This window comes from Colius striatus, chromosome W (genome assembly GCF_028858725.1).
Source record: "Colius striatus isolate bColStr4 chromosome W, bColStr4.1.hap1, whole genome shotgun sequence".
NCBI classification, from domain to species: Eukaryota; Metazoa; Chordata; class Aves; order Coliiformes; family Coliidae; genus Colius; species Colius striatus.
The window spans coordinates 19984660-20008730 of NC_084789.1; the positions used below are offsets into that span (position 1 = coordinate 19984660).

General features: G+C 45.3%; 1 protein-coding gene across 1 annotated transcript; it reads right to left on the reverse strand.

The window, feature by feature from the left end:
* Positions 1-1330: 1330 nt before the first annotated feature.
* Positions 1331-4989, reverse strand: LOC133628519 (chromobox protein homolog 1). Its single transcript, XM_062016790.1, has 4 exons — positions 4818-4989; positions 3564-3741; positions 2369-2463; positions 1331-1707 (listed from the first exon to the last, which is right to left on the reverse strand). The coding sequence occupies exons 1-4, from the start codon at positions 4955-4957 to the stop codon at positions 1563-1565; spliced, it is 558 nt and encodes a 185-aa protein (XP_061872774.1). The 5' UTR covers positions 4958-4989; the 3' UTR covers positions 1331-1562.
* Between the last annotated feature and the right edge of the window lie 19082 nt (positions 4990-24071).

Sequence of the window (24071 nt, forward strand, 5' to 3'; positions counted from 1 at the left end):
CACCTTGTCCCTTGCCTCATGCCCAAAGAGCTGGAGAGGAAGGAGCAAGGTAGAGAAGAAAACAAAATAATTATGTAAAATAAATATGTATCTATCAGGATTATAAATCTAAATTTTTATTGAGACAAAAAAACCAAACTTGACAAGATCTTGGTGTGAAGTTAAAATCCAAACACGTACTTTACATTTAAACGTTTTCACAGAAACCTAAAGACATGCTGCTTTTAAAAAAAGGTTTGTACAATGCAAGTCTAGATACATAATCACCCTACAAGGAGGTGCCAGGAGTCTGGTGAGGCTCACGACTCCAGACATTAAATAGTTGGGTGTTTGTAATAAATCTGATTAAAAAAAAAGAAACAAAACAGTCCCCCCCAAAAAAGCCCTCAGAAGATTCAGAGTAACACCTCCAGGACGTCTGGCCTCTGACAAACTTGTTGTGGAGGAATATGGAACTGGTTTGTTTTTCTCTTGTGCTGCTGTTGGTTTCCTCTTCCACAACCCAAAAGGTTCCCAATGCTGCTGGCTAGACAGTCCAGTCAAGGTCAAAAAAGGAACAAATAGTCAGAAGTCTCTCACCCCCCATTTTGAGAAATAGCACCTTGTAATGGAAAGAAGGGTAGAAAGGCTTTAAAAGGGTTAAATTCCCTCCCCTCTACAATGCACGTGTCAGTAACTGGCAGTTCTGCTTCTGGACAAGATGAATCACAAGTTTGCATTTTCACAAGTCTCCCCTCACCCCTCCCCCCAAAAAAAACTTGCTCGCAGGGTTCTGAAGACCTTGGCTCCAGATGTGGATGTTCACAGTTTCAGTCTCGTGTCAGTGTCCCTGTCTCCCCTCCCCTGTTCTGTCATCAACACTGGGCTTTTTTTTTTCCCCTCCCCACTCCCTTTTTTTTTTTTTTTCCCTTTTATGAATTCAGGTTCTACAAAAGATCTGGAACATTGTCACCAGACCTCATCTCCCTCTCTCCCCAGTTAAACAAGAGACCAAATTCCCCTCCCAAGCCCTCTTCCCCCTCCCCAGCTCCTCCCAAACTGATACACCAGTAAAATAGCAAAAGAAAAAAAAAATTAAACAAAACCTACACACATGCTATGCTGTAAAACTGCAGAAATAACACTACTGGGAAGAAGGCTGTGGGTTGCTGACATTTCTTTGAAGAATAAGCAGTATCCATCTGCACTCCCTTTTCCCCAGCCCACCCATCACCAGTGACAGTCCTTTATGGAAGGGGCTTTGCTTCCTCTCCCACAAGCTGCAAAAGGAGACAGCCTCAAAACAAACACCCCGCTTCCCCCTCTCCCAGCCCCACCCCAGTATCCTCCCTCCCCCTTCCTCACTGAGCCGGGCTGGTTTCAATCTGGACACAGCATGAAGCTGCAGAAAGCAGTTGAGCAGCTGCAGGGCACAGAAACCATACTGGTCTCTTCAAAGGGCATCTTCTCCAGCCGTCTCCATGCTCCCGACCACGCAGAGCTGCGTTCATCTCCCCTCTTGCTCAAACCCACAGTTCAGATCTTTATACAAAGGCTGGCCAGAGTGGGTGCCGGTGGGGGGGTTAGTTCTTGTCCTCCTTCTTGTCATCGTCCTCTGAGGGGTAGGAATGCCATGTTAACCTCTCCTCATAGAAGGAGATGACCACCTGGGGGCACTTGATGTTGGCTTCCTTGGCGGGGACCAGGTCTGCCTCATCTGAGTTCTTCCTAGAGGCCAGAGCAGAGGTGCGAGTTAGGGGGCTGCAGGGTGGGAGGCAGAAGGAATGGAGCCCGGAGACAGAAACATCAGCAGATAAATGAGTCCCTGAAGTGCCTGGGGAGGATCCCAACGACCCCTTCCCGAGCGGCTCCAGAGAAGGGAGAAGCAGCACGTGAACCCAGGATAAGAAACTGCAGGCCCAGAGTCCAGCTCTGCATTGTCAGGGCTGGGGAGAGAAGGTGAATGGGAGCTGCGGCTTCGCCCACGGCCACTCCGGCCTCCTGAGACACCTCTGCCAGAGTGGTTTGGCCTCTGCTTTGGCTCCCAACTGTGCCAGCGTCGGGCCCTGCATGACTACAGGCTGAGGGGAGGCGGGTCACATCCTGATGGCTCTGCTGCAGGGCTGTGGCCCAAGCCACCGCCACACTCCCGCTCTCTCCCCCAGCTTGCGCCTGCTGTGGGTCAGGGGGGATACCCCTTAAGATCCACACAATCCCAAGGGCCCTACCTGCTCGTTTCACATCCACGTTAGCCTTGACGCAGAGAGTCACCTCGGCAGCGCCATCATGAGAGATTTCATGCCAGGTAGCAGGGCCTCCCCAGGCGCAGGTCCTTCCCTCTTCTGGCACAGAATAAGTGAAGAAGTGACAGACACAAAGACATACTCACCACTTCATCAGGAACATGAGCTCCCCGCTGGAATCCGTGGCACCGATGATTCGCTCGGGCTCAAATCCTCGGGCAAAGCCTCGTGGTTTTTCTGACTGAAAAGAGACAAGTTGCCACTTGTAGCATCACCAGGTGTCTTGGTTTTGCCCAGCTGGAGCAAAGGGGAAAAAAAATGCGACTCCTCCCCCTCCCGGCAGAATGCAGAGGGGATCAGAGAGGGAGAAAAAAAGTAAAAGAGCCCGCGTAAGTTGAAATAGGAACAATTTACTGAGGAAAATTGAAGAGGAACAACTATAACAAAGATAAGGGGATATTACAAAGAAAACTGGTGAGTGATGCAGTTGCTCACCACCCGGGACCCGACCTAAGCGACCGCTCCCGACCGGCGACCGAGAAACCGCCACCCCGGAGGAGCTTCTTCCGGCCAGCCCCCACCTATATACTGGGCATGACGTTAGGATGGTATCGAATACCTGCTGGCCAGCCTGGGTCAGCTGTTCAGGCTGTGCCCTTTCCTGGTTCCTCACGGGAATTAACTCTATCCTGGCTTAAACCAGGACACCAGGGTGAGAGGCACAGCCCCTGGTCAGCAGGATGTGGTGGTGGCCAGAAGGCTCTGAGTGTAACGACTGTGGCCAGCAGGGAATCGAGACAACTGCTCCAGTGAACCCTCTGTGCAACATGACCAGGCTCCTGCAGCACAAGCTGAGGAGCTGATTTCCAAGGCCATGGTGGTCCAGCTCCTGTGCTGGCTGAGATTCAGCAGCCCCTGGGGTGAAAACCTGCCTGCAGAGCATTTCAGTGTCCCTCTCCCCAGGCAGGTACGAGAACCCTGAGCAGCAGGATCTCTGCTCTACCTTGTTTCCCCTCTTCAAGGGGCAACAGGCAACTCCTGTCTCCCATTTCAGCCCCTGGTGCAGTTTTTCAGAAGCTGTCTCTCCATACCCTCTCAGTTCACAGACTGTCCTTTCCATTCAGTGCTAGGACTGTCTCTGGATGCATGAAGAGGCCCAGCTCAGACCACAGCTCATGCCTCCTCCCGGAAGCTACAGCTCTTCCAAAGCACTTCAGCCGTGTCTCGCTGAAGCACAAGGGCTTCCCCTCCGTGGAGGAGACACTGAGCGTGGCTGCTCTAGCTACAGGACACCGTGCACACGCAGGGGTGGGGAGCACAGGAACCCCAATCCTGCCTCACCTCCTCCTTCTTCTTCTTTGGTTTGCTCTCTTCCCCTTTATCCTCCGTGTCAGACTCCGCTTTGCGCTTGCTCCCCTCAGACTTCTCGCTCTCGTGTGCAGTTTTCTGGGACTGAAGGAACTCTGCAATGAGGTCTGGGCAGTCGAGGTTCTCTTCTGGCTCCCATGTGTTGTCTTCACTGCAATCAAAGACAACAGCTCAGCTGGACAGGCAGGCAGTTTGCTGAGGCTTCCCCTGACAAGGAAGGCCCTGAACACTGGGTCAGGAGGAGATGCTGAGAGAAGCAGCAGTTTGGGTGCCCCAGGAAATGGGATCTTGCCCTAATCCAGAGGGCAAGTCAGTTACTGCCCTTCTCAGGAGACAAATGCAATTCAAGCAAGCCAATGGCATCCTGGAGAGCATTAAGAAGATTGTGGGCAGCAGGTCAAGGGAGGTTCTCCTCCTCCTCTGTTCTGCCCTGGTGAGGCCTCATCTGGAGTCCTGTGTCCAGTTCTGGGCTCCCCAGCTCAAGAGGGACAGGGAACTGCTGGAGAGAGGCCAGTGGAGGATTACCAAGATGCTGAGGGGACTGGAGCATCAATCTGAGTAGGAAAGGCTGTGAGACCTGGGGCTGTTTACTCTGGAGAAGACAAGACTAAAGGGGGACCTCATTAACACTTACAAGTACCTGAAGGATGTTTGTCAAGAGGATGGGGAAGCTTTTTTTTCTGTGGTATCCAGTGGCAGGACAGGGGCGATTGACACTAGCTGGAACACAAACAGTTCCACTTAAACACAAGGAGAAACTTGTTTGGTGTTGAGGTGAGGGAGCCCTGGTACAGGTTGCCCAGGGAGGTGTAGAGGCTCCTTCTCAGGAGGTTTCCAGACCCACCTGGACATGTTCCTGTGCCCCCTGATGGAGGGGAACCTGCTTTAGCAGGGGGTTGGATGAGCTCTGAACCACTCTATGATTCTACGATTTTATCTGGCTGCTGGTTTCATGCTGGGTTTAAGGGAGCAGCCCCAGGAGGTGCTGCACAGCCTGTCTGCAGGACAGAAACGGGACTTTCTCCCCTAGGCATGCTGTCACTGCCACCATCAGAGCTGGAGCATTCTGCAGCACTGTTTGGATGGTTACAGTTGCCCATCAGCTCCATTTTCCAAGCAAGCAGAGGTGTGGGGAGACTGAGCCAACTTCCCAGAGGCTTTGGGAGCTGATGGCAGAGGAGAGCAGCCTGGCATCCACCCTGCAGCAGCAGGCAGGGAGGCACTTACTCTGAGAAGCCTTTCCACTTCAGCAGGTATTCTACTTTTCCCTTCACCACTCGCCGGTCTAAGACCTTCTCCACCACATACTCCTCCTCTTCTTCTTCTAAGACCTCTTCCACTTTCTTCTTGTTCTGTTTTTTTCCCATTGTGCTGGCCAGTTTTTCAGCTTATGGGCGACGCTGCTGAAAGAGGAAAGAGAACCACATGTCTGTGTCAAGATCAGGTTTGCCTTTGCCAGGCAGCGAACACGCTGGATGCACACAGGCAAAGCCCAGGAAATGCTGCTCTGGTGGAAACAGGCACAGACAGAGCAGGTAACACCCAAGGAGGTGGTACAGGGTGGTCCTGCCAGCCAAAAAGACAGTGGGAATCTCCATCAGGAGCTGCTGCATTTGCACAAGGCCTCATTGACAGCCAGCTTTGGCCTTTGTGTCTCCCCAGTACCTTATTCACCCATTCCATCAAGACTCTGACTGATTTCACCCATACTTTATCCCTGTTTTCAGCACACAGTGTCTGGGGCTCACTGCTCCCATGTGCTGCCCACTGACCTCCAGAACCAAAGTGGCACCTGATGGCAGCTGCCCCACAACCTCCTCCTTCCTCTGATGAGTCCTGCCTGTGCCCCCTCCATCTGCTCCACCCCTTTCCTCACCTCCCTGGCCCCGCTCTTTGGCTTGTCTCAGCCCTGCCCTGAGCTGCAGAAAGCATCTGCAGAGCTGTTCAGTGGTGGGAGGGAGACAGAGCACAGCTGACAGTAACCAAAAGGTAATGAATAGTTAATCCAAGTTAAACACAAGTCACAGTCCCCGATATCGAGCTCCCTGTGTTCCTTTCTTTGCTGGATGTGAACTCTGGGATCTTTAACGCATCAACTCAGAAAACATTGTGGATTTTTTTTTTCTCTCCTTATCTTTTCTCTCTTTATTTTCAAGAGCTGGTCAGACAGTTAAAACTTCCTGCCCACGTACCCAGTGCTTGCTGGGAAGCACAGGAGTGATGTAGAGGCAGCAGAACCTTCTGGCCTGACACAGCTCAAGGCTACAGGACCTAAACTCCACAGCACACAGGTAACTGTGATGGGGTGGGCCCTTGGCACAGCCCTCTGCTTCCCACTCATGCTGGGGCACTGCAGAGGAGGAGCAGCCCTGCCAACACGTCACCGCTTCCCCCCCGGCTGAAACGAAGCACCTCAGAGACCCAAAAACCACAGAGAGGCCCCTCTTCCCTGCTGAAACCCAGCTTGGATCAGTAGGAGCCTGGGGCAGAGTCTCTCCCCGCTGCTGCCAGGGGTGGCTGTGCACCTCGTCCCTGCCATGCGGCAGGGGGTTGTACTACCAACACCTCTGGTCTTTACACTCTCCAGCCATTTCTTTGCTGGTATCAGTTATAGCAACATGGCTGAGGTCCTGAGTCACCCCACAGCACCACAAGAACATCTGCTCATGTGGGAAGGGTTGTTTATTTTCTTTAGGTTCAAGAAAAATGCAGAGCCCCTCCAGTCCCCTGAGCTACTCACCAGCCTCAGCTTCAAAGAAGCCTGTGCAGCCAGTCAAACAAGCTGTACTGATTTAGATTGACCGAAGGGTCAGGAGGGTCCAAATCTCCCCATCTGTTCCCTCCCATAAGCAGCTCCACTGTCACAGAGAGCCACTGGCAAAGCTGGTGATGGGATCTGGACAGCCTGAAAGCAAACTCTACCTCAGCCTCCCCACAACTTCTTTTATTCCAGTAAAAATACGTATTTTCTGCCAAGTCAAATGACCAGTGAATAGGTCAAACATCACCTGCCTGGAAACTTTAATTTTTCTCACTCAACCCATCATTAATCTTCTAGAATAAACATCAGATGGCAAAAAAAATCTACACAAACCAGAGTTGGTTTATTGGGCAAAACAAAAATGCTGCAGATTTACAGTGGCTGCAGATATCAGAGCTCAGCAAGTCTCAGCTCTCAGAGTACAGCTGGGTGAGTTCCCTGGGCACAACATGCACTGAGGGGCTGGAGTGTGTCCAGAGATGGGCACCAAAGCTGGGGAAGAGGATGGAGCACAAGTGTCATGGGGAGAAGATGAGGGAGCTGGGGGTGTTCAGCCTGGAGAAGAGGAGGCTGAGGGGAGACATGAGCACTCTCTGCAACTACCTAACAGGAAGCTGTGATGAGGTGGGGGTCAGTCTCTTCTCCCCAGTAATGAATGATAGGACAAGAGGAAATGGGCTCAAGTTGCCCCAGAGGAGGTTTAGATTGGAGATGAGGAAGAACTTTTTCCCTGAGAGGGTTGTCAGCCCCTGTCCCAAGCTGCCCAGGGAGATGGAGGAGTCCCCATCCCTGGAGCTATTGCAAAGCTGTGGAGCTGAGGGCCATGGGTTAGTGGTGGGCTGGGCAGGGCGAGGGGAGGGCTTGGACTCCGGGAGCTTCAAGAGCTTTTCCAAGTGAAACGATTCCATGATTCTATGCTCAGCAGGTACTGGAGCACCAAGTTTATCCTTTGGACCCTGCTCTTGTGCTCCTGCTTTCAACCCAATGTTAGCATACACACTGTGCCAGCACCCAGGCTCTCACCCTGCTGCTGGACAGCCACCTGCGGGGTGACATGCTAGATGGCCATGGGAGGAGGAAGAATTAATGCCTTCCCCCTGTTGCAGCACCCAGAGCTGCTGAGCCTGGCAAAAAAAAAAAAAAAAAAAAAAAGTCAGGCCAAAGCAGTTGCTAGAATCTCAGGGGCCACTGAGCATACTTGAGGGGTCACAGAGCCCAGGCTCTGCATCACAAACCTTTTCCTCCTCCTGCTTGTGTTCAGTACTAGATATCTCCCCTGCCTTTTCTTTAACTGGTGGACTCAGAAGAGGGATTGGCACCTGAACAGGCCACAGAGCAGCCAGAGACAAGGGAAGAGCTTGTTCTGCTGTGAAACCCCCTCTAAGCATTCAATGAAGTGAGAAGAGCCCTGCTCTGAGAGGGTGGTAGGGATATTCCCACAGACAGGCAGTTCACCCCCCATGGATCCTTTATTCAATGCCAGAGGACAGCCAGCCCCCAGGGGTGAAGGTTTATTGCCCCATTCAAGAGGGGAGAGGAGGAGCCCAACCACCTGGAAAGAGCCCACTGAAACAGAGCTGTACAAGAACACACAGCAGAGAGACTTTTCCCTCCTCAGGTCCTGAGCTGAAATACATTGACAGCATCCTTCATCAGATGCCAGGCAGAGGCAGAGCAGCAAGGCTCCTAGAGGCCTGTGGCTGGCTGGCACCTCCTCGGCTACTGTGCAAGCACAACAATGCGAAGCCTCAGATCCACTCCTTGGCAGCTAATCCTGAGCAGGAGCCAGCGCTGCAGCAGGAAGCTGGGAGATCGTGTTTCACTCTGGAATTCTTAAGGCAGTTCCTTCCTCCCCTCCATCCTCCTCGACTGGCACCGGTGGTGGATGGAGAAGGGGAGCAGGGCCCAGCACATCAAGGTAGAAGAGATGCCCAAGAAGGTGCTGTGGTAGCTCTGACTGCTACCAGCAAATAAAGTGCAGCCTGAGGGGCAAGATCAGGGCTTCCCTTCTCTCAGCAGGAACTCCTGCTTGGCTGTAGCCAAAAGGGCTTCAGCTGACAGTGCTGAGGTTACTGCTCAGAGACAGGAGGTGTTTTGAAGGCACCTAAGGATGATCAGCCAGATCATGTAGAAGACATTAATGTTGTTTTTGCAGGATAGAACAAAGGGGATTAAGACAAAGAATTTCTAACCATATCTGCTTCTTTGTATTGCTAACCATCTGTCTGATAAGTTTTAAATTTTAATAAGAGGAGGTATGAGTGCTTAGATAAGATTGTGGGGGGTATGGGTGACAAGATAAGATCAGGAACAAGAACCAGACATCCCAAGGGGATTGTAGGTGCCTGGGGAAGTTGTAAACCTTGGAATATCTAATCAATGGGGGAAACAAGGGAGGGACCTTGTGGATGGGATAGGGAATAAAAAGCTGAATGTTGTATCCATCAGGTGTGCCTGCTAGCTAGGACACTCGCTCTTGCAAGAACACTAAATAAAAGTGCTTCACTGCAGAGTCTGACCCGAGTCTTCTGTGAGAAAACTTGTTTGTTTCTTACAGATCACTGGGACACCTGAGAGGCAATCCAAGGAGCCAACTAGATTACAGTCTGATGGGAGAGTTGTATCAAGATGAGCTCAGAAAAGAACTGGTAAAATTAGAGGTGTTATGTAGGACAGGTTGGAAAGAGAGAGGTGACAGAAGAACTCAACATTGTGGGTCCATCGCTTTACTGTGGGGAGCACTGGGCAGAGAAGATGTGAATCCAAGGCCAGGAGCACTTCGAGAGTTCGCCAAGAGGAAGGACAAATATATCAGTGCAAAGAGCTGCAGCAGCCCTGCTGTAAGCGTTTGGTAGGCATCAACCTCTCCAAAGTCCCCAGACACCCAGGGCATGTTCCCTTCCCTTTCTGCTGGGGGCATTTGCACCCCTGTCACTCCCTTGCATGGCTCTGCTCTGCCTCAGCGAGCTCTCAAGATGTCTGTCCATGGGCTGGCACCCTGCTGCCAAGTGTCCCCTCTGTGTCCCTCCCCACAGCAGGGCTTTGGGGGGGGGGAGGGGGAAGGGCCCTGGCCAAGGTGCAGCTTGCAGCGGCTGCTGCTGGTCATTCAGGATGTCAAAAAAAGCAGCTCAAGTGCAGAAAGGGACTCACTTCAGCCCCCTCCCCCTCCCCCCCCCCCCCCCCCCCCCCCCCCCCCCCCCCCCCCCCCCCCCCCCCCCCCCCGAGGGGGTTACAAACTGAGAGCACAGCTTTATCTGCAAAGCATCTGAGCTGCTCCCCACACCCTCTTCCTCCAGGCCAGGAATGTCTCAGTGGAACACAGCACTCAACTAAAATTTTAGCCTCTGTGACCAGGAGCACCCAAATCCTCCAGTTTTAGTTGTTGAAACCAAGCCACAGCCACCCAAAAGGACTGGCTGGGTTCTAGTTTCGGGAGGAAGGGGGAGAGGTTGGAGAGGCAGTGTGGGGAAGACTCAACCCACACTCTGCTCCCTTGTCTCCAGAGCTGCCTAACAAACACACCTCACTGAGCGAGCTCCCGCACACTGAGGTGCAGAACAAAGCCATTTCATTCTGCCTGGGCCCTTTTGGGGGAGGCACGGGCAGACAACTCCTGTTACGTTTCCACGAGCAGTCTCACATCTATAGAATTTAGGGCTCAATGACTCCTGCCTGAGAGACACCTGAGAGTAGTGTGTTTCCTAAAATTCAGCTTTGATTTTCTATACTTAATGTCTGAAAAAAGCTGGCTTACACCTCAGAACATAGTTTCAAGACAAATGCCAAACCTTTCCATTTTCACTTTCAGCTTATTACCTAACACTCCAGGCAAAGCTGAAATCCTCTGTGAAGAGGAAAGCAGAACTGAGAGAGGCTGAAAGAATAACTTCTTGGTCTGCAGCTGAGAGGAAAATGAATCCAGGACACACCTAAGCCATCTGAAAAGAATTCAAACCCCAGTAAAAGGCTGTGAAGAAAGAGGCGAAAGAGAAGAAAGAGGCGAAAGAGAAGAAAGAGGCGAAAGAGAAGAAAGAGGCGAAAGAGAAGAAAGAGGCGAAAGAGAAAAAAGAGGCGAAAGAGAAAAAAGAGGCGAAAGAGAAAAAAGAGGCGAAAGAGGCGAAAGAGAAGAAAGAGGCGAAAGAGAAGAAAGAGGCGAAAGAGAAGAAAGAGGCGAAAGAGAAGAAAGAGGCGAAAGAGAAGAAAGAGGCGAAAGAGAAGAAGAGGCGAAAGAGAAGAAAGAGGCGAAAGAGAAGAAAGAGGCGAAAGAGAAGAAAGAGGCGAAAGAGAAGAAAGAGGCGAAAGAGAAGAAAGAGGCGAAAGAGAAGAAAGAGGCGAAAGAGAAGAAAGAGGCGAAAGAGAAAAAAGAGGCGAAAGAGAAGAAAGAGGCGAAAGAGAAGAAAGAGGCGAAAGAGAAGAAAGAGGCGAAAGAGAAGAAAGAGGCGAAAGAGAAGAAAGAGGCGAAAGAGAAGAAAGAGGCGAAAGAGAAGAAAGAGGCGAAAGAGAAAAAAGAGGCGAAAGAGAAAAAAGAGGCGAAAGAGAAAAAAGAGGCGAAAGAGAAAAAAGAGGCGAAAGAGAAAAAAGAGGCGAAAGAGAAAAGAGGCGAAAGAGAAAAAAGAGGCGAAAGAGAAAAAAGAGGCGAAAGAGAAAAAAGAGGCGAAAGAGAAAAAAGAGGCGAAAGAGAAAAAAGAGGCGAAAGAGAAAAAAGAGGCGAAAGAGAAAAAAGAGGCGAAAGAGAAAAAAGAGGCGAAAGAGAAAAAAGAGGCGAAAGAGAAAAAAGAGGCGAAAGAGAAAAAAGAGGCGAAAGAGAAAAAAGAGAAAAAAAGAGAAAAAAGAGAAAAAAGAGAAAAAAGAGAAAAAAGAGAAAAAAGAGAAAAAGAGAAAAAAGAGAAAAAAGAGAGCGAAAGAGAAAAAAGAGAAAAAAGAGAAAAAAGAGAAAAAAGAGGCGAAAGAGAAAAAAGAGAAAAAAGAGAAAAAAGAGAAAAAAGAGAAAAAAGAGGCGAAAGAGAAAAAAGAGAAAAAAGAGGCGAAAGAGAAAAAAGAGAAAAAAGAGGCGAAAGAGAAAAAAAGAGAAAAAAGAGGCGAAAGAGAAAAAAGAGAAAAAAGAGGCGAAAGAGAAAAAAGAGAAAAAAGAGGCGAAAGAGAAAAAAGAGGCGAAAGAGAAAAAAGAGGCGAAAGAGAAAAAAGAGGCGAAAGAGAAAAAAGAGGCGAAAGAGAAAAAAGAGGCGAAAGAGAAAAAAGAGGCGAAAGAGAAAAAAGAGGCGAAAGAGAAAAAAGAGGCGAAAGAGAAAAAGAGGCGAAAGAGAAAAAAGAGGCGAAAGAGAAAAAAGAGGCGAAAGAGAAAAAAGAGGCGAAAGAGAAAAAAGAGGCGAAAGAGAAAAAAGAGGCGAAAGAGAAAAAAGAGGCGAAAGAGGCGAAAGAGGCGAAAGAGGCGAAAGAGGCGAAAGAGGCGAAAGAGGCGAAAGAGGCGAAAGAGGCGAAAGAGGCGAAAGAGGCGAAAGAGAAAAAGAGGCGAAAGAGAAAAAAGAGGCGAAAGAGAAAAAAGAGGCGAAAGAGAAAAAAGAGGCGAAAGAGAAAAAAGAGGCGAAAGAGAAAAAAGAGGCGAAAGAGAAAAAAGAGGCGAAAGAGAAAAAAGAGGCGAAAGAGAAAAAAGAGGCGAAAGAGAAAAAAGAGGCGAAAGAGAAAAAAGAGGCGAAAGAGAAAAAAGAGGCGAAAGAGAAAAAAGAGGCGAAAGAGAAAAAAGAGGCGAAAGAGAAAAAAGAGGCGAAAGAGAAAAAAGAGGCGAAAGAGAAAAAAGAGGCGAAAGAGAAAAAAGAGGCGAAAGAGGCGAAAGAGGCGAAAGAGAAAAAAGAGGCGAAAGAGAAAAAAGAGGCGAAAGAGGCGAAAGAGGCGAAAGAGGCGAAAGAGGCGAAAGAGGCGAAAGAGGCGAAAGAGGCGAAAGAGGCGAAAGAGAAAAAAGAGGCGAAAGAGGCGAAAGAGAAAAAAGAGGCGAAAGAGAAAAAAGAGGCGAAAGAGGCGAAAGAGGCGAAAGAGGCGAAAGAGGCGAAAGAGGCGAAAGAGAAAAAGAGGCGAAAGAGAAAAAGAGGCGAAAGAGAAAAAAGAGGCGAAAGAGAAGAAAAGAGGCGAAAGAGAAGAAAGAGGCGAAAGAGAAGAAAGAGGCGAAAGAGAAGAAAGAGGCGAAAGAGGAAGAAAGAGGCGAAAGAGAAGAAAGAGGCGAAAGAGAAGAAAGAGGCGAAAGAGAAGAAAGAGGCGAAAGAGAAGAAAGAGGCGAAAGAGAAGAAAGAGGCGAAAGAGAAGAAAGAGGCGAAAGAGAAGAAAGAGGCGAAAGAGAAGAAAGAGGCGAAAGAGAAGAAAGAGGCGAAAGAGAAGAAAGAGGCGAAAGAGAAGAAAGAGGCGAAAGAGAAGAAAGAGGCGAAAGAGAAGAAAGAGGCGAAAGAGAAGAAAGAGGCGAAAGAGAAGAAAGAGGCGAAAGAGAAGAAAGAGGCGAAAGAGAAGAAAGAGGCGAAAGAGAAGAAAGAGGCGAAAGAGAAGAAAGAGGCGAAAGAGAAGAAAGAGGCGAAAGAGAAGAAAGAGGCGAAAGAGAAGAAAGAGGCGAAAGAGAAGAAAGAGGGCGAAAGAGAAGAAAGAGGCGAAAGAGAAGAAAGAGGGCGAAAGAGAAGAAAGAGGCGAAAGAGAAGAAAGAGGCGAAAGAGAAGAAAGAGGCGAAAGAGAAGAAAGAGGCGAAAGAGAAGAAAGAGGCGAAAGAGAAGAGAAAGAGGCGAAAGAGAAGAAAGAGGCGAAAAAAAGAGGCGAAAGAGAAGAAAGAGGCGAAAGAGAAGAAAGAGGCGAAAGAGAAGAAAGAGGCGAAAGAGAAGAAAGAGGCGAAAGAGAAGAAAGAGGCGAAAGAGAAGAAAGAGGCGAAAGAGAAGAAAGAGGCGAAAGAGAAGAAAGAGGCGAAAGAGGAGAAAGAGGCGAAAGAGGCGAAAGAGGCGAAAGAGAAGAAAGAGGCGAAAGAGAAGAAAGAGGCGAAAGAGGCGAAAGAGGCGAAAGAGGCGAAAGAGGCGAAAGAGGCGAAAGAGGCGAAAGAGGCGAAAGAGGCGAAAGAGGCGAAAGAGGCGAAAGAGGCGAAAGAGGCGAAAGAGAAGAAAGAGAAGAAAGAGAAGAAAGAGAAGAAAGAGAAGAAAGAGAAGAAAGAGAGAAAGAGAAGAAAGAGAAGAAAGAGAAGAAAGAGGCGAAAGAGAAAAAAGAGGCGAAAGAGAAAAAAGAGGCGAAAGAGGCGAAAGAGAAAAAAGAGGCGAAAGAGGCGAAAGAGAAAAAAGAGGCGAAAGAGGCGAAAGAGAAAAAAGAGGCGAAAGAGAAAAAAGAGGCGAAAGAGAAAAAAGAGGCGAAAGAGAAAAAAGAGGCGAAAGAGGCGAAAGAGGCGAAAGAGGCGAAAGAGGCGAAAGAGGCGAAAGAGGCGAAAGAGGCGAAAGAGGCGAAAGAGGCGAAAGAGGCGAAAGAGAAGAAAGAGAAGAAAGAGGCGAAAGAGAAGAAAGAGGCGAAAGAGAAGAAAGAGAAGAAAGAGAAGAAAGAGAAGAAAGAGAAGAAAGAGAAGAAAGAGAAGAAAGAGAAGAAAGAGAAGAAAGAGAAGAAAGAGAAGAAAGAGAGAAAGAGAAGAAAGAGAAGAAAGAGGCGAAAGAGAAGAAAGAGGCGAAAGAGAAGAAAGAGGCGAAAGAGAAGAAAGAGGCGAAAGAGAAGAAAGAGGCGAAAGAGAAAAAAGAGGCGAAAGAGAAAAAAGAGGCGAAAGAGAAAAAAGAGGCGAAAGAGAAAAAAGAGGCGAAAGAGAAAAGAGGCGAAAGAGAAAAGAGGCGAAAGAGAAAAAAGAGGCGAAAGAGAAAAAAGAGAAAAAAGAGAAAAAAGAGAAAAAAGAGAAAAAAGAGAAAAAAGAGAAAAAAGAGAAAAAAGAGAAAAAAGAGAAAAAAGAGAAAAAAGAGAAAAAGAGAAAAAGAGAAAAAAGAGAAAAAAGAGAAAAAAGAGGCGAAAGAGAAAAAGAGGCGAAAGAGAAAAAAGAGGCGAAAGAGAAAAAAGAGGCGAAAGAGAAAAAAGAGGCGAAAGAGAAAAAAGAGGCGAAAGAGAAAAAAGAGGCGAAAGAGAAAAAAGAGGCGAAAGAGAAAAAAGAGGCGAAAGAGAAAAAAGAGGCGAAAGAGAAAAAAGAGAAAAAAGAGAAAAAGAGAAAAAAGAGAAAAAAGAGGCGAAAGAGAAAAAAGAGGCGAAAGAGGCGAAAGAGAAGAAAGAGGCGAAAGAGAAGAAAGAGAAGAAGAGAAGAAGAGAAGAAAGAGAAGAAAGAGAAGAAAGAGAAGAAAGAGGCGAAAGAGGCGAAAGAGAAGAAAGAGGCGAAAGAGAAGAAAGAGGCGAAAGAGAAGAAAGAGGCGAAAGAGAAGAAAGAGGCGAAGAGAAGAAAGAGGCGAAAGAGAAAAAAGAGGCGAAAGAGAAAAAGAGGCGAAAGAGAAAAAAGAGGGCGAAAGAGAAAAGAGGCGAAAGAGAAAAGAGGCGAAAGAGAAAAAAGAGGCGAAAGAGAAAAAAGAGGCGAAAGAGAAAAAAGAGGCGAAAGAGAAAAAAGAGGCGAAAGAGAAAAAAGAGGCGAAAGAGAAAAAAGAGGCGAAAGAGAAAAAGAGGCGAAAGAGAAAAAAGAGAAAAAAGAGGCGAAAGAGAAAAAAGAGGCGAAAGAGAAAAAAGAGGCGAAAGAGAAAAAAGAGGCGAAAGAGAAAAAAGAGAAAAAAGAGGCGAAAGAGAAAAAAGAGAAAAAAGAGGCGAAAGAGAAAAAAGAGAAAAAAGAGAAAAAAGAGGCGAAAGAGAAAAAAGAGAAAAAGAGGCGAAAGAGAAAAAAGAGGCGAAAGAGGCGAAAGAGAAAAAGAGGCGAAAGAGAAAAAAGAGGCGAAAGAGAAAAAAGAGGCGAAAGAGAAAAAAGAGGCGAAAGAGAAAAAAGAGGCGAAAGAGAAAAAAGAGGCGAAAGAGAAAAAAGAGGCGAAAGAGAAAAAAGAGGCGAAAGAGAAAAAAGAGGCGAAAGAGAAAAAAGAGGCGAAAGAGAAAAAAGAGGCGAAAGAGAAAAAAGAGGCGAAAGAGAAAAAAGAGGCGAAAGAGAAAAAAGAGAAAAAAGAGAAAAAAGAGGCGAAAGAGAAAAAAGAGGCGAAAGAGGCGAAAGAGAAAAAAGAGGCGAAAGAGAAGAAAGAGGCGAAAGAGAAGAAAGAGGCGAAAGAGAAGAAAGAGGCGAAAGAGAAGAAAGAGGCGAAAGAGAAGAAAGAGGCGAAAGAGAAGAAAGAGGCGAAAGAGAAGAAAGAGGCGAAAGAGAAGAAAGAGGCGAAAGAGAAGAAAGAGGCGAAAGAGAAGAAAGAGGCGAAAGAGAAGAAAGAGGCGAAAGAGAAGAAAGAGGCGAAAGAGAAGAAAGAGGCGAAAGAGAAGAAAGAGGCGAAAGAGAAGAAAGAGGCGAAAGAGAAGAAAGAGGCGAAAGAGAAGAAAGAGGCGAAAGAGAAGAAAGAGGCGAAAGAGAAGAAAGAGGCGAAAGAGAAGAAAGAGGCGAAAGAGAAGAAAGAGGCGAAAGAGAAGAAAGAGGCGAAAGAGAAGAAAGAGGCGAAAGAGAAGAAAGAGGCGAAAGAGAAGAAAGAGGCGAAAGAGAAGAAAGAGGCGAAAGAGAAGAAAGAGGCGAAAGAGAAGAAAGAGGCGAAAGAGAAGAAAGAGGCGAAAGAGAAGAAAGAGGCGAAAGAGAAGAAAGAGGCGAAAGAGAAGAAAGAGGCGAAAGAGAAGAAAGAGGCGAAAGAGAAGAAAGAGGCGAAAGAGAAGAAAGAGGCGAAAGAGAAGAAAGAGGCGAAAGAGAAGAAAGAGGCGAAAGAGAAGAAAGAGGCGAAAGAGAAGAAAGAGGCGAAAGAGAAGAAAGAGGCGAAAGAGAAGAAAGAGGCGAAAGAGAAGAAAGAGGCGAAAGAGGCGAAAGAGGCGAAAGAGAAGAAAGAGGCGAAAGAGGCGAAAGAGGCGAAAGAGGCGAAAGAGGCGAAAGAGGCGAAAGAGGCGAAAGAGGCGAAAGAGGCGAAAGAGGCGAAAGAGGCGAAAGAGGCGAAAGAGGCGAAAGAGGCGAAAGAGGCGAAAGAGGCGAAAGAGGCGAAAGAGAAAAAAGAGAAAAAAGAGGCGAAAGAGAAAAAAGAGGCGAAAGAGAAAAAAGAGGCGAAAGAGAAAAAAGAGGCGAAAGAGAAAAAAGAGGCGAAAGAGAAAAAAGAGGCGAAAGAGAAAAAAGAGGCGAAAGAGAAAAAAGAGGCGAAAGAGAAAAAAGAGGCGAAAGAGAAGAAAGAGGCGAAAGAGAAGAAAGAGGCGAAAGAGAAAAAAGAGGCGAAAGAGAAAAAAGAGGCGAAAGAGAAGAAAGAGGCGAAAGAGAAGAAAGAGGCGAAAGAGAAGAAAGAGGCGAAAGAGAAGAAAGAGGCGAAAGAGAAGAAAGAGGCGAAAGAGAAGAAAGAGGCGAAAGAGAAGAAAGAGGCGAAAGAGAAGAAAGAGGCGAAAGAGAAGAAAGAGGCGAAAGAGAAGAAAGAGGCGAAAGAGGCGAAAGAGAAAAAAGAGAAAAAAGAGGCGAAAGAGGCGAAAGAGAAAAAAGAGGCGAAAGAGGCGAAAGAGAAAAAAGAGGCGAAAGAGAAAAAAGAGGCGAAAGAGAAAAAAGAGGCGAAAGAGAAAAAAGAGGCGAAAGAGAAAAAAGAGGCGAAAGAGAAAAAAGAGGCGAAAGAGAAAAAAGAGGCGAAAGAGAAAAAAGAGGCGAAAGAGAAAAAAGAGGCGAAAGAGAAAAAAGAGGCGAAAGAGAAAAAAGAGGCGAAAGAGAAAAAAGAGGCGAAAGAGAAAAAAGAGGCGAAAGAGAAAAAAGAGGCGAAAGAGGCGAAAGAGGCGAAAGAGGCGAAAGAGGCGAAAGAGGCGAAAGAGGCGAAAGAGGCGAAAGAGGCGAAAGAGGCGAAAGAGGCGAAAGAGGCGAAAGAGGCGAAAGAGGCGAAAGAGGCGAAAGAGGCGAAAGAGGCGAAAGAGGCGAAAGAGGCGAAAGAGGCGAAAGAGGCGAAAGAGGCGAAAGAGGCGAAAGAGGCGAAAGAGGCGAAAGAGGCGAAAGAGGCGAAAGAGAAAAAAGAGGCGAAAGAGGCGAAAGAGGCGAAAGAGGCGAAAGAGAAAAAAGAGAAAAAAAGAGGCGAAAGAGAAAAAAGAGGCGAAAGAGAAAAAAGAGGCGAAGAGAAAAAAGAGGCGAAAGAGAAAAAAGAGGCGAAAGAGAAGAAAGAGGCGAAGAGAAGAAAGAGGCGAAAGAGAAGAAAGAGGCGAAAGAGAAGAAAGAGGCGAAAGAGAAGAAAGAGGCGAAAGAGAAGAAAGAGGCGAAAGAGAAGAAAGAGGCGAAAGAGAAGAAAGAGGCGAAAGAGAAGAAAGAGGCGAAAGAGAAGAAAGAGGCGAAAGAGAAGAAAGAGGCGAAAGAGAAGAAAGAGGCGAAAGAGAAGAAAGAGGCGAAAGAGAAGAAAGAGGCGAAAGAGAAGAAAGAGGCGAAAGAGAAGAAAGAGGCGAAAGAGAAGAAAGAGGCGAAAGAGAAGAAAGAGGCGAAAGAGAAGAAAGAGGCGAAAGAGAAGAAAGAGGCGAAAGAGAAGAAAGAGGCGAAAGAGAAGAAAGAGGCGAAAGAGAAGAAAGAGGCGAAAGAGAAGAAAGAGGCGAAAGAGAAGAAAGAGGCGAAAGAGAAGAAAGAGGCGAAAGAGAAGAAAGAGGCGAAAGAGAAGAAAGAGGCGAAAGAGAAGAAAGAGGCGAAAGAGGCGAAAGAGGCGAAAGAGGCGAAAGAGGCGAAAGAGGCGAAAGAGGCGAAAGAGGCGAAAGAGGCGAAAGAGGCGAAAGAGGCGAAAGAGGCGAAAGAGGCGAAAGAGGCGAAAGAGGCGAAAGAGGCGAAAGAGGCGAAAGAGGCGAAAGAGGCGAAAGAGAAGAAAGAGAAGAAAGAGGCGAAAGAGAAGAAAGAGAAGAAAGAGGCGAAAGAGGCGAAAGAGAAGAAAGAGGCGAAAGAGGCGAAAGAGGCGAAAGAGGCGAAAGAGGCGAAAGAGGCGAAAGAGGCGAAAGAGGCGAAAGAGAAAAAAGAGAAAAAAGAGAAAAAAGAGAAAAAAGAGGCGAAAGAGAAAAAGAGAAAAAAGAGGCGAAAGAGAAAAAAGAGAAAAAAGAGGCGAAAGAGAAAAAAGAGGCGAAAGAGAAAAAAGAGGCGAAAGAGAAAAAAGAGGCGAAAGAGAAAAAAGAGGCGAAAGAGAAAAAAGAGGCGAAAGAGAAAAAAGAGGCGAAAGAGAAAAAAGAGGCGAAAGAGAAAAAAGAGGCGAAAGAGAAAAAAGAGGCGAAAGAGAAAAAAGAGGCGAAAGAGAAAAAAGAGGCGAAAGAGAAAAAAGAGGCGAAAGAGAAAAAAGAGGCGAAAGAGAAAAAGAGGCGAAAGAGAAAAAGAGGCGAAAGAAAAAAGAGGCGAAAGAGAAAAAAGAGGCGAAAGAGAAAAAAGAGGCGAAAGAGAAAAAAGAGGCGAAAGAGAAAAAAGAGGCGAAAGAGGCGAAAGAGGCGAAAGAGGCGAAAGAGGCGAAAGAGGCGAAAGAGGCGAAAGAGGCGAAAGAGGCGAAAGAGGCGAAAGAGGCGAAAGAGGCGAAAGAGGCGAAAGAGGCGAAAGAGGCGAAAGAGAAGAGAAAAAGAGAAAAAGAGAAAAAAGAGAAAAAAGAGAAAAAAGAGAAAAAAGAGAAAAAAGAGAAAAAAGAGAAAAAAGAGGCGAAAGAGAAAAAGAGGCGAAAGAGAAAAAAGAGGCGAAAGAGAAAAAAGAGGCGAAAGAGAAAAAGAGGCGAAAGAGAAAAAAGAGGCGAAAGAGAAAAAAGAGGCGAAAGAGAAAAAGAGGCGAAAGAGAAAAAAAGAGGCGAAAGAGAAAAAAGAGGCGAAAGAGAAAAAAGAGGCGAAAGAGAAAAAGAGGCGAAAGAGAAAAAAGAGGCGAAAGAGAAAAAAGAGGCGAAAGAGAAAAAAGAGGCGAAAGAGAAAAAAGAGGCGAAAGAGGCGAAAGAGGCGAAAGAGGCGAAAGAGGCGAAAGAGGCGAAAGAGGCGAAAAGAGGCGAAAGAGGCGAAAGAGGCGAAAGAGGCGAAAGAGGCGAAAGAGGCGAAAGAGAAAAAAGAGGCGAAAGAGGCGAAAGAGGCGAAAGAGAAAAAAGAGGCGAAAGAGAAAAAAGAGGCGAAAGAGAAAAAAGAGGCGAAAGAGAAGAAAAGAGGCGAAAGAGGCGAAAGAGGCAAAGAGGCGAAAGAGAAAAAAGAGAAAAAAGAGGCGAAAGAGAAAAAAGAGGCGAAAGAGAAAAAAGAGGCGAAAGAGAAAAAAGAGGCGAAAGAGAAAAAAGAGGCGAAAGAGAAAAAAGAGGCGAAAGAGAAAAAAGAGGCGAAAGAGAAAAAAGAGGCGAAAGAGAAAAAAGAGGCGAAAGAGAAAAAAGAGGCGAAAGAGAAAAAAGAGGCGAAAGAGAAAAAAGAGGCGAAAGAGAAAAAAGAGGCGAAAGAGAAAAAAGAGGCGAAAGAGAAAAAGAGGCGAAAGAGAAAAAAGAGGCGAAAGAGAAAAAAGAGGCGAAAGAGAAAAAAGAGGCGAAAGAGAAAAAAGAGCGAAAGAGAAAAAAGAGGCGAAAGAGAAAAAAGAGGCGAAAGAGAAAAAGAGGCGAAAGAGAAAAAAGAGGCGAAAGAGAAAAAAGAGAAAAAAGAGGCGAAAGAGAAAAAAGAGGCGAAAGAGAAAAAAGAGAAAAAAGAGGCGAAAGAGAAAAAGAGAAAAAAGAGGCGAAAGAGAAAAAAGAGAAAAAAGAGGCGAAAGAGAAAAAAGAGAAAAAAGAGAAAAAAGAGGCGAAAGAGAAAAAAGAGAAAAAAGAGAAAAAAGAGGCGAAAGAGAAAAAAGAGAAAAAGAGAAAAAAGAGGCGAAAGAGAAAAAAGAGAAAAAAGAGAAAAAAGAGGCGAAAGAGAAAAAAGAGGCGAAAGAGAAAAAAGAGGCGAAAGAGAAAAAAGAGGCGAAAGAGAAAAAAGAGGCGAAAGAGAAAAAAGAGGCGAAAGAGAAAAAAGAGGCGAAAGAGAAAAAAGAGGCGAAAGAGAAAAAAGAGGCGAAAGAGAAAAAAGAGGCGAAAGAGAAAAAAGAGGCGAAAGAGAAAAAAGAGGCGAAAGAGAAAAAAGAGGCGAAAGAGAAAAAAGAGGCGAAAGAGAAAAAAGAGGCGAAAGAGAAAAAAGAGGCGAAAGAGAAAAAAGAGGCGAAAGAGAAAAAAGAGGCGAAAGAGAAAAAAGAGGCGAAAGAGAAAAAAGAGGCGAAAGAGAAAAAAGAGGCGAAAGAGAAAAAAGAGGCGAAAGAGAAAAAAGAGGCGAAAGAGAAAAAAGAGGCGAAAGAGAAAAAAGAGGCGAAAGAGAAAAAAGAGGCGAAAGAGAAAAAAGAGGCGAAAGAGAAAAAAGAGGCGAAAGAGAAAAAAGAGGCGAAAGAGAAAAAAGAGGCGAAAGAGAAAAAAGAGGCGAAAGAGAAAAAAGAGGCGAAAGAGAAAAAAGAGGCGAAAGAGAAAAAAGAGGCGAAAGAGAAAAAAGAGGCGAAAGAGAAAAAAGAGGCGAAAGAGAAAAAAGAGGCGAAAGAGAAAAAAGAGGCGAAAGAGAAAAAAGAGGCGAAAGAGAAAAAAGAGGCGAAAGAGAAAAAAGAGGCGAAAGAGAAAAAAGAGGCGAAAGAGAAAAAAGAGGCGAAAGAGAAAAAAGAGGCGAAAGAGAAAAAAGAGAAAAAAGAGGCGAAAGAGAAAAAAGAGAAAAAAGAGGCGAAAGAGAAAAAAGAGAAAAAAGAGAAAAAAGAGGCGAAAGAGAAAAAAGAGAAAAAAGAGAAAAAGAGGCGAAAGAGAAAAAGAGAAAAAGAGAAAAAAGAGAAAAAAGAGGCGAAAGAGAAAAAAGAGGCGAAAGAGAAAAAAGAGGCGAAAGAGAAAAAAGAGAAGAAAAGAGGCGAAAGAGAAAAAAGAGGCGAAAGAGAAAAAAGAGGCGAAAGAGAAAAAAGAGCGAAAGAGAAAAAAGAGAGAAAGAGAAAAAAGAGGCGAAAGAGAAAAAAGAGGCGAAAGAGAAAAAAGAGGCGAAAGAGAAAAAAGAGGCGAAAGAGAAAAAAGAGGCGAAAGAGAAAAAAGAGGCGAAAGAGAAAAAAGAGGCGAAAGAGAAAAAAGAGGCGAAAGAGAAAAAAGAGGCGAAAGAGAAAAAAGAGGCGAAAGAGAAAAAGAGGCGAAAGAGAAAAAAAGAGGCGAAAGAGAAAAAAGAGGCGAAAGAGAAGAAAAGAGGCGAAAGAGAAAAAGAAAAAAGAGGCGAAAGAGAAAAAAGAGGCGAAAGAGAAAAAAGAGGCGAAAGAGAAAAAAGAGGCGAAAGAGAAAAAAGAGGCGAAAGAGAAAAAAGAGGCGAAAGAGAAAAAAGAGGCGAAAGAGAAAAAAGAGGCGAAAGAGAAAAAAGAGAAAAAAGAGGCGAAAGAGAAAAAGAGAAAAAAGAGAAAAAAGAGAAAAAAGAGAAAAAGAGAAAAAAGAGAAAAAAGAGAAAAAAGAGGCGAAAGAGAAAAAAGAGAAGAAAAGAGAAAAAAGAGGCGAAAGAGAAAAAAGAGGCGAAAGAGAAAAAAGAGAAAAGAGAAAAAAGAGGAGAAAGAGAAAAAAGAGGCGAAAGAGAAAAAAGAGGCGAAAGAGAAAAGAGGCGAAAGAGAAAAAAGAGGCGAAAGAGAAAAAAGAGGCGAAAGAGAAAAAAGAGAGCGAAAGAGAAAAAAGAGGCGAAAGAGAAAAAAGAGGCGAAAGAGAAAAAGAGGCGAAAGAGAAAAAAAGAGGCGAAAGAGAAAAAAGAGGCGAAAGAGAAAAAAGAGAAAAAAGAGGCGAAAGAGAAAAAGAGAGAAAAAAGAGAAAAAAAGAGGCGAAAGAGAAAAAAGAGGAGAAAAAGAGAAAAAAGAGGCGAAAGAGAAAAAAGAGAAAAAGAGAAAAAAGAGGCGAAGAGAAAAAGAGAAAAAAGAGAAAAAGAGGCGAAAGAGAAAAAAGAGAAAAAAGAGAAAAAAGAGGCGAAAGAGAAAAAGAGAAAAAAGAGAAAAAAGAGGCGAAAGAGAAAAAAGAGAAAAAGAGAAAAAAGAGGCGAAAGAGAAAAAGAGAAGAAAAGAGAAAAAAGAGGCGAAGAGAAAAAAGAGAAAAAGAGAAAAAAGAGGCGAAAGAGAAAAAGAGAAAAAAGAGAAAAAGAGAAAGAAAGAGAAAAAGAGAAAAAAAGAGAAAAAAGAGAGAAAAAGAGAAAAAGAGAAGAAAGAGAAAAAGAGGAAGAAAAGAGAAAAAGAGGAGAAAAAAGAGAAAAAAGAGAGAAAAAGAGAAAAAAGAGAAAAAGAGAAAAAAGAGAGAAAAAGAGAAAAAAGAGAAAAAGAGAAAAGAGAAAAAAGAGAAAAAGAGAAAAAAGAGAAAAGAGAAAAAGAGAAAAAAAGAGAAAAAGAGAAAAAGAGAAAAAGAGAAAAAAGAGAAAAAAGAGAGAAAAGAGAAAAAGAGAAAAAGAGAGAAAAAAGAGAAGAGAAAGAGAAAAAAGAGAAAAAAGAGAAAGAAAAAGAGAAAAAGAGAAAAAAGAGAAAAAAGAGAAAAAGAGAAAAAAGAGAAAAAAGAGAAAAAAGAGGCGAAAGAGAAAGAAAAAGAGAGAAAAAAGAGAAAAAGAGAGAAAAAGAGAAAAAAGAGCGAAAGAGAAAAAAGAGAAAGAGAAAGAGAAAAAAGAGAAAAGAAGAGAGAAAAAAGAGAAAAAAGAGAGAAAAGAGAGAAAAAGAGAAAAAGAGAAAAAAGAGGCGAAAGAGAAAAAAGAGAAAAAGAGAAAAAGAGAAAAGAGAAAAAGAGGCGAAAGAGAAAAAAGAGAAAAAAGAGAAAAAAGAGGCGAAGAGAAAAAGAGAAAAAGAGGCGAAGAGAAAAAGAGGCGAAAGAGAAAAAAGAGGCGAAAGAGAAAAAAGAGGCGAAAGAGAAAAGAAAAAGAGACGAAAGAGAGAAAGAGAAAAGAGGCGAAAGAGAAAAAAGAGGCGAAAGAGAAAAAAGAGGCGAAAGAGAAAAAAGAGGCGAAAGAGAAAAAAGAGGCGAAAGAGAAAAAAGAGGCGAAAGAGAAAAAAGAGGCGAAAGAGAAAAAGAGGCGAAAGAGAAAAAAGAGGCGAAAGAGAAAAAAGAGGCGAAAGAGAAAAAAGAGGCGAAAGAGAAAAGAGGCAAAGAGAAAAAAGAGGCGAAAGAGAAAAAAGAGGCGAAAGAGAAAAAAGAGGCGAAAGAGAAAAAAGAGGCGAAAGAGAAAAAAGAGGCGAAAGAGAAAAAGAGGCGAAAGAGAAAAAAGAGGCGAAAGAGAAAAAAGAGCGAAAGAGAAAAAGAGGCGAAAGAGAAAAAAGAGGCGAAAGAGAAAAAAGAGGCGAAAGAGAAAAAAGAGGCGAAAGAGAAAAAAGAGGCGAAAGAGAAAAAAGAGGCGAAAGAGAAAGAGAAGAAAAGAGGCGAAAGAGAAAAAAGAGGCGAAAGAGAAAAAAGAGGCGAAAGAGAAAAAAGAGGCGAAAGAGAAAAAAGAGGCGAAAGAGAAAAAAGAGGCGAAAGAGAAAAAAGAGGCGAAAGAGAAAAAAGAGGCGAAAGAGAAAAAAGAGGCGAAAGAGAAAAAAGAGCGAAAGAGAAAAAAGAGGCGAAAGAGAAAAAAGAGGCGAAAGAGGAAAGAGAGAAGAGGCGAAAGAGAAAAAAGAGGCGAAAGAGAGAAGAAAAGAGGCGAAAGAGAAAAAAGAGGCGAAAGAGAAA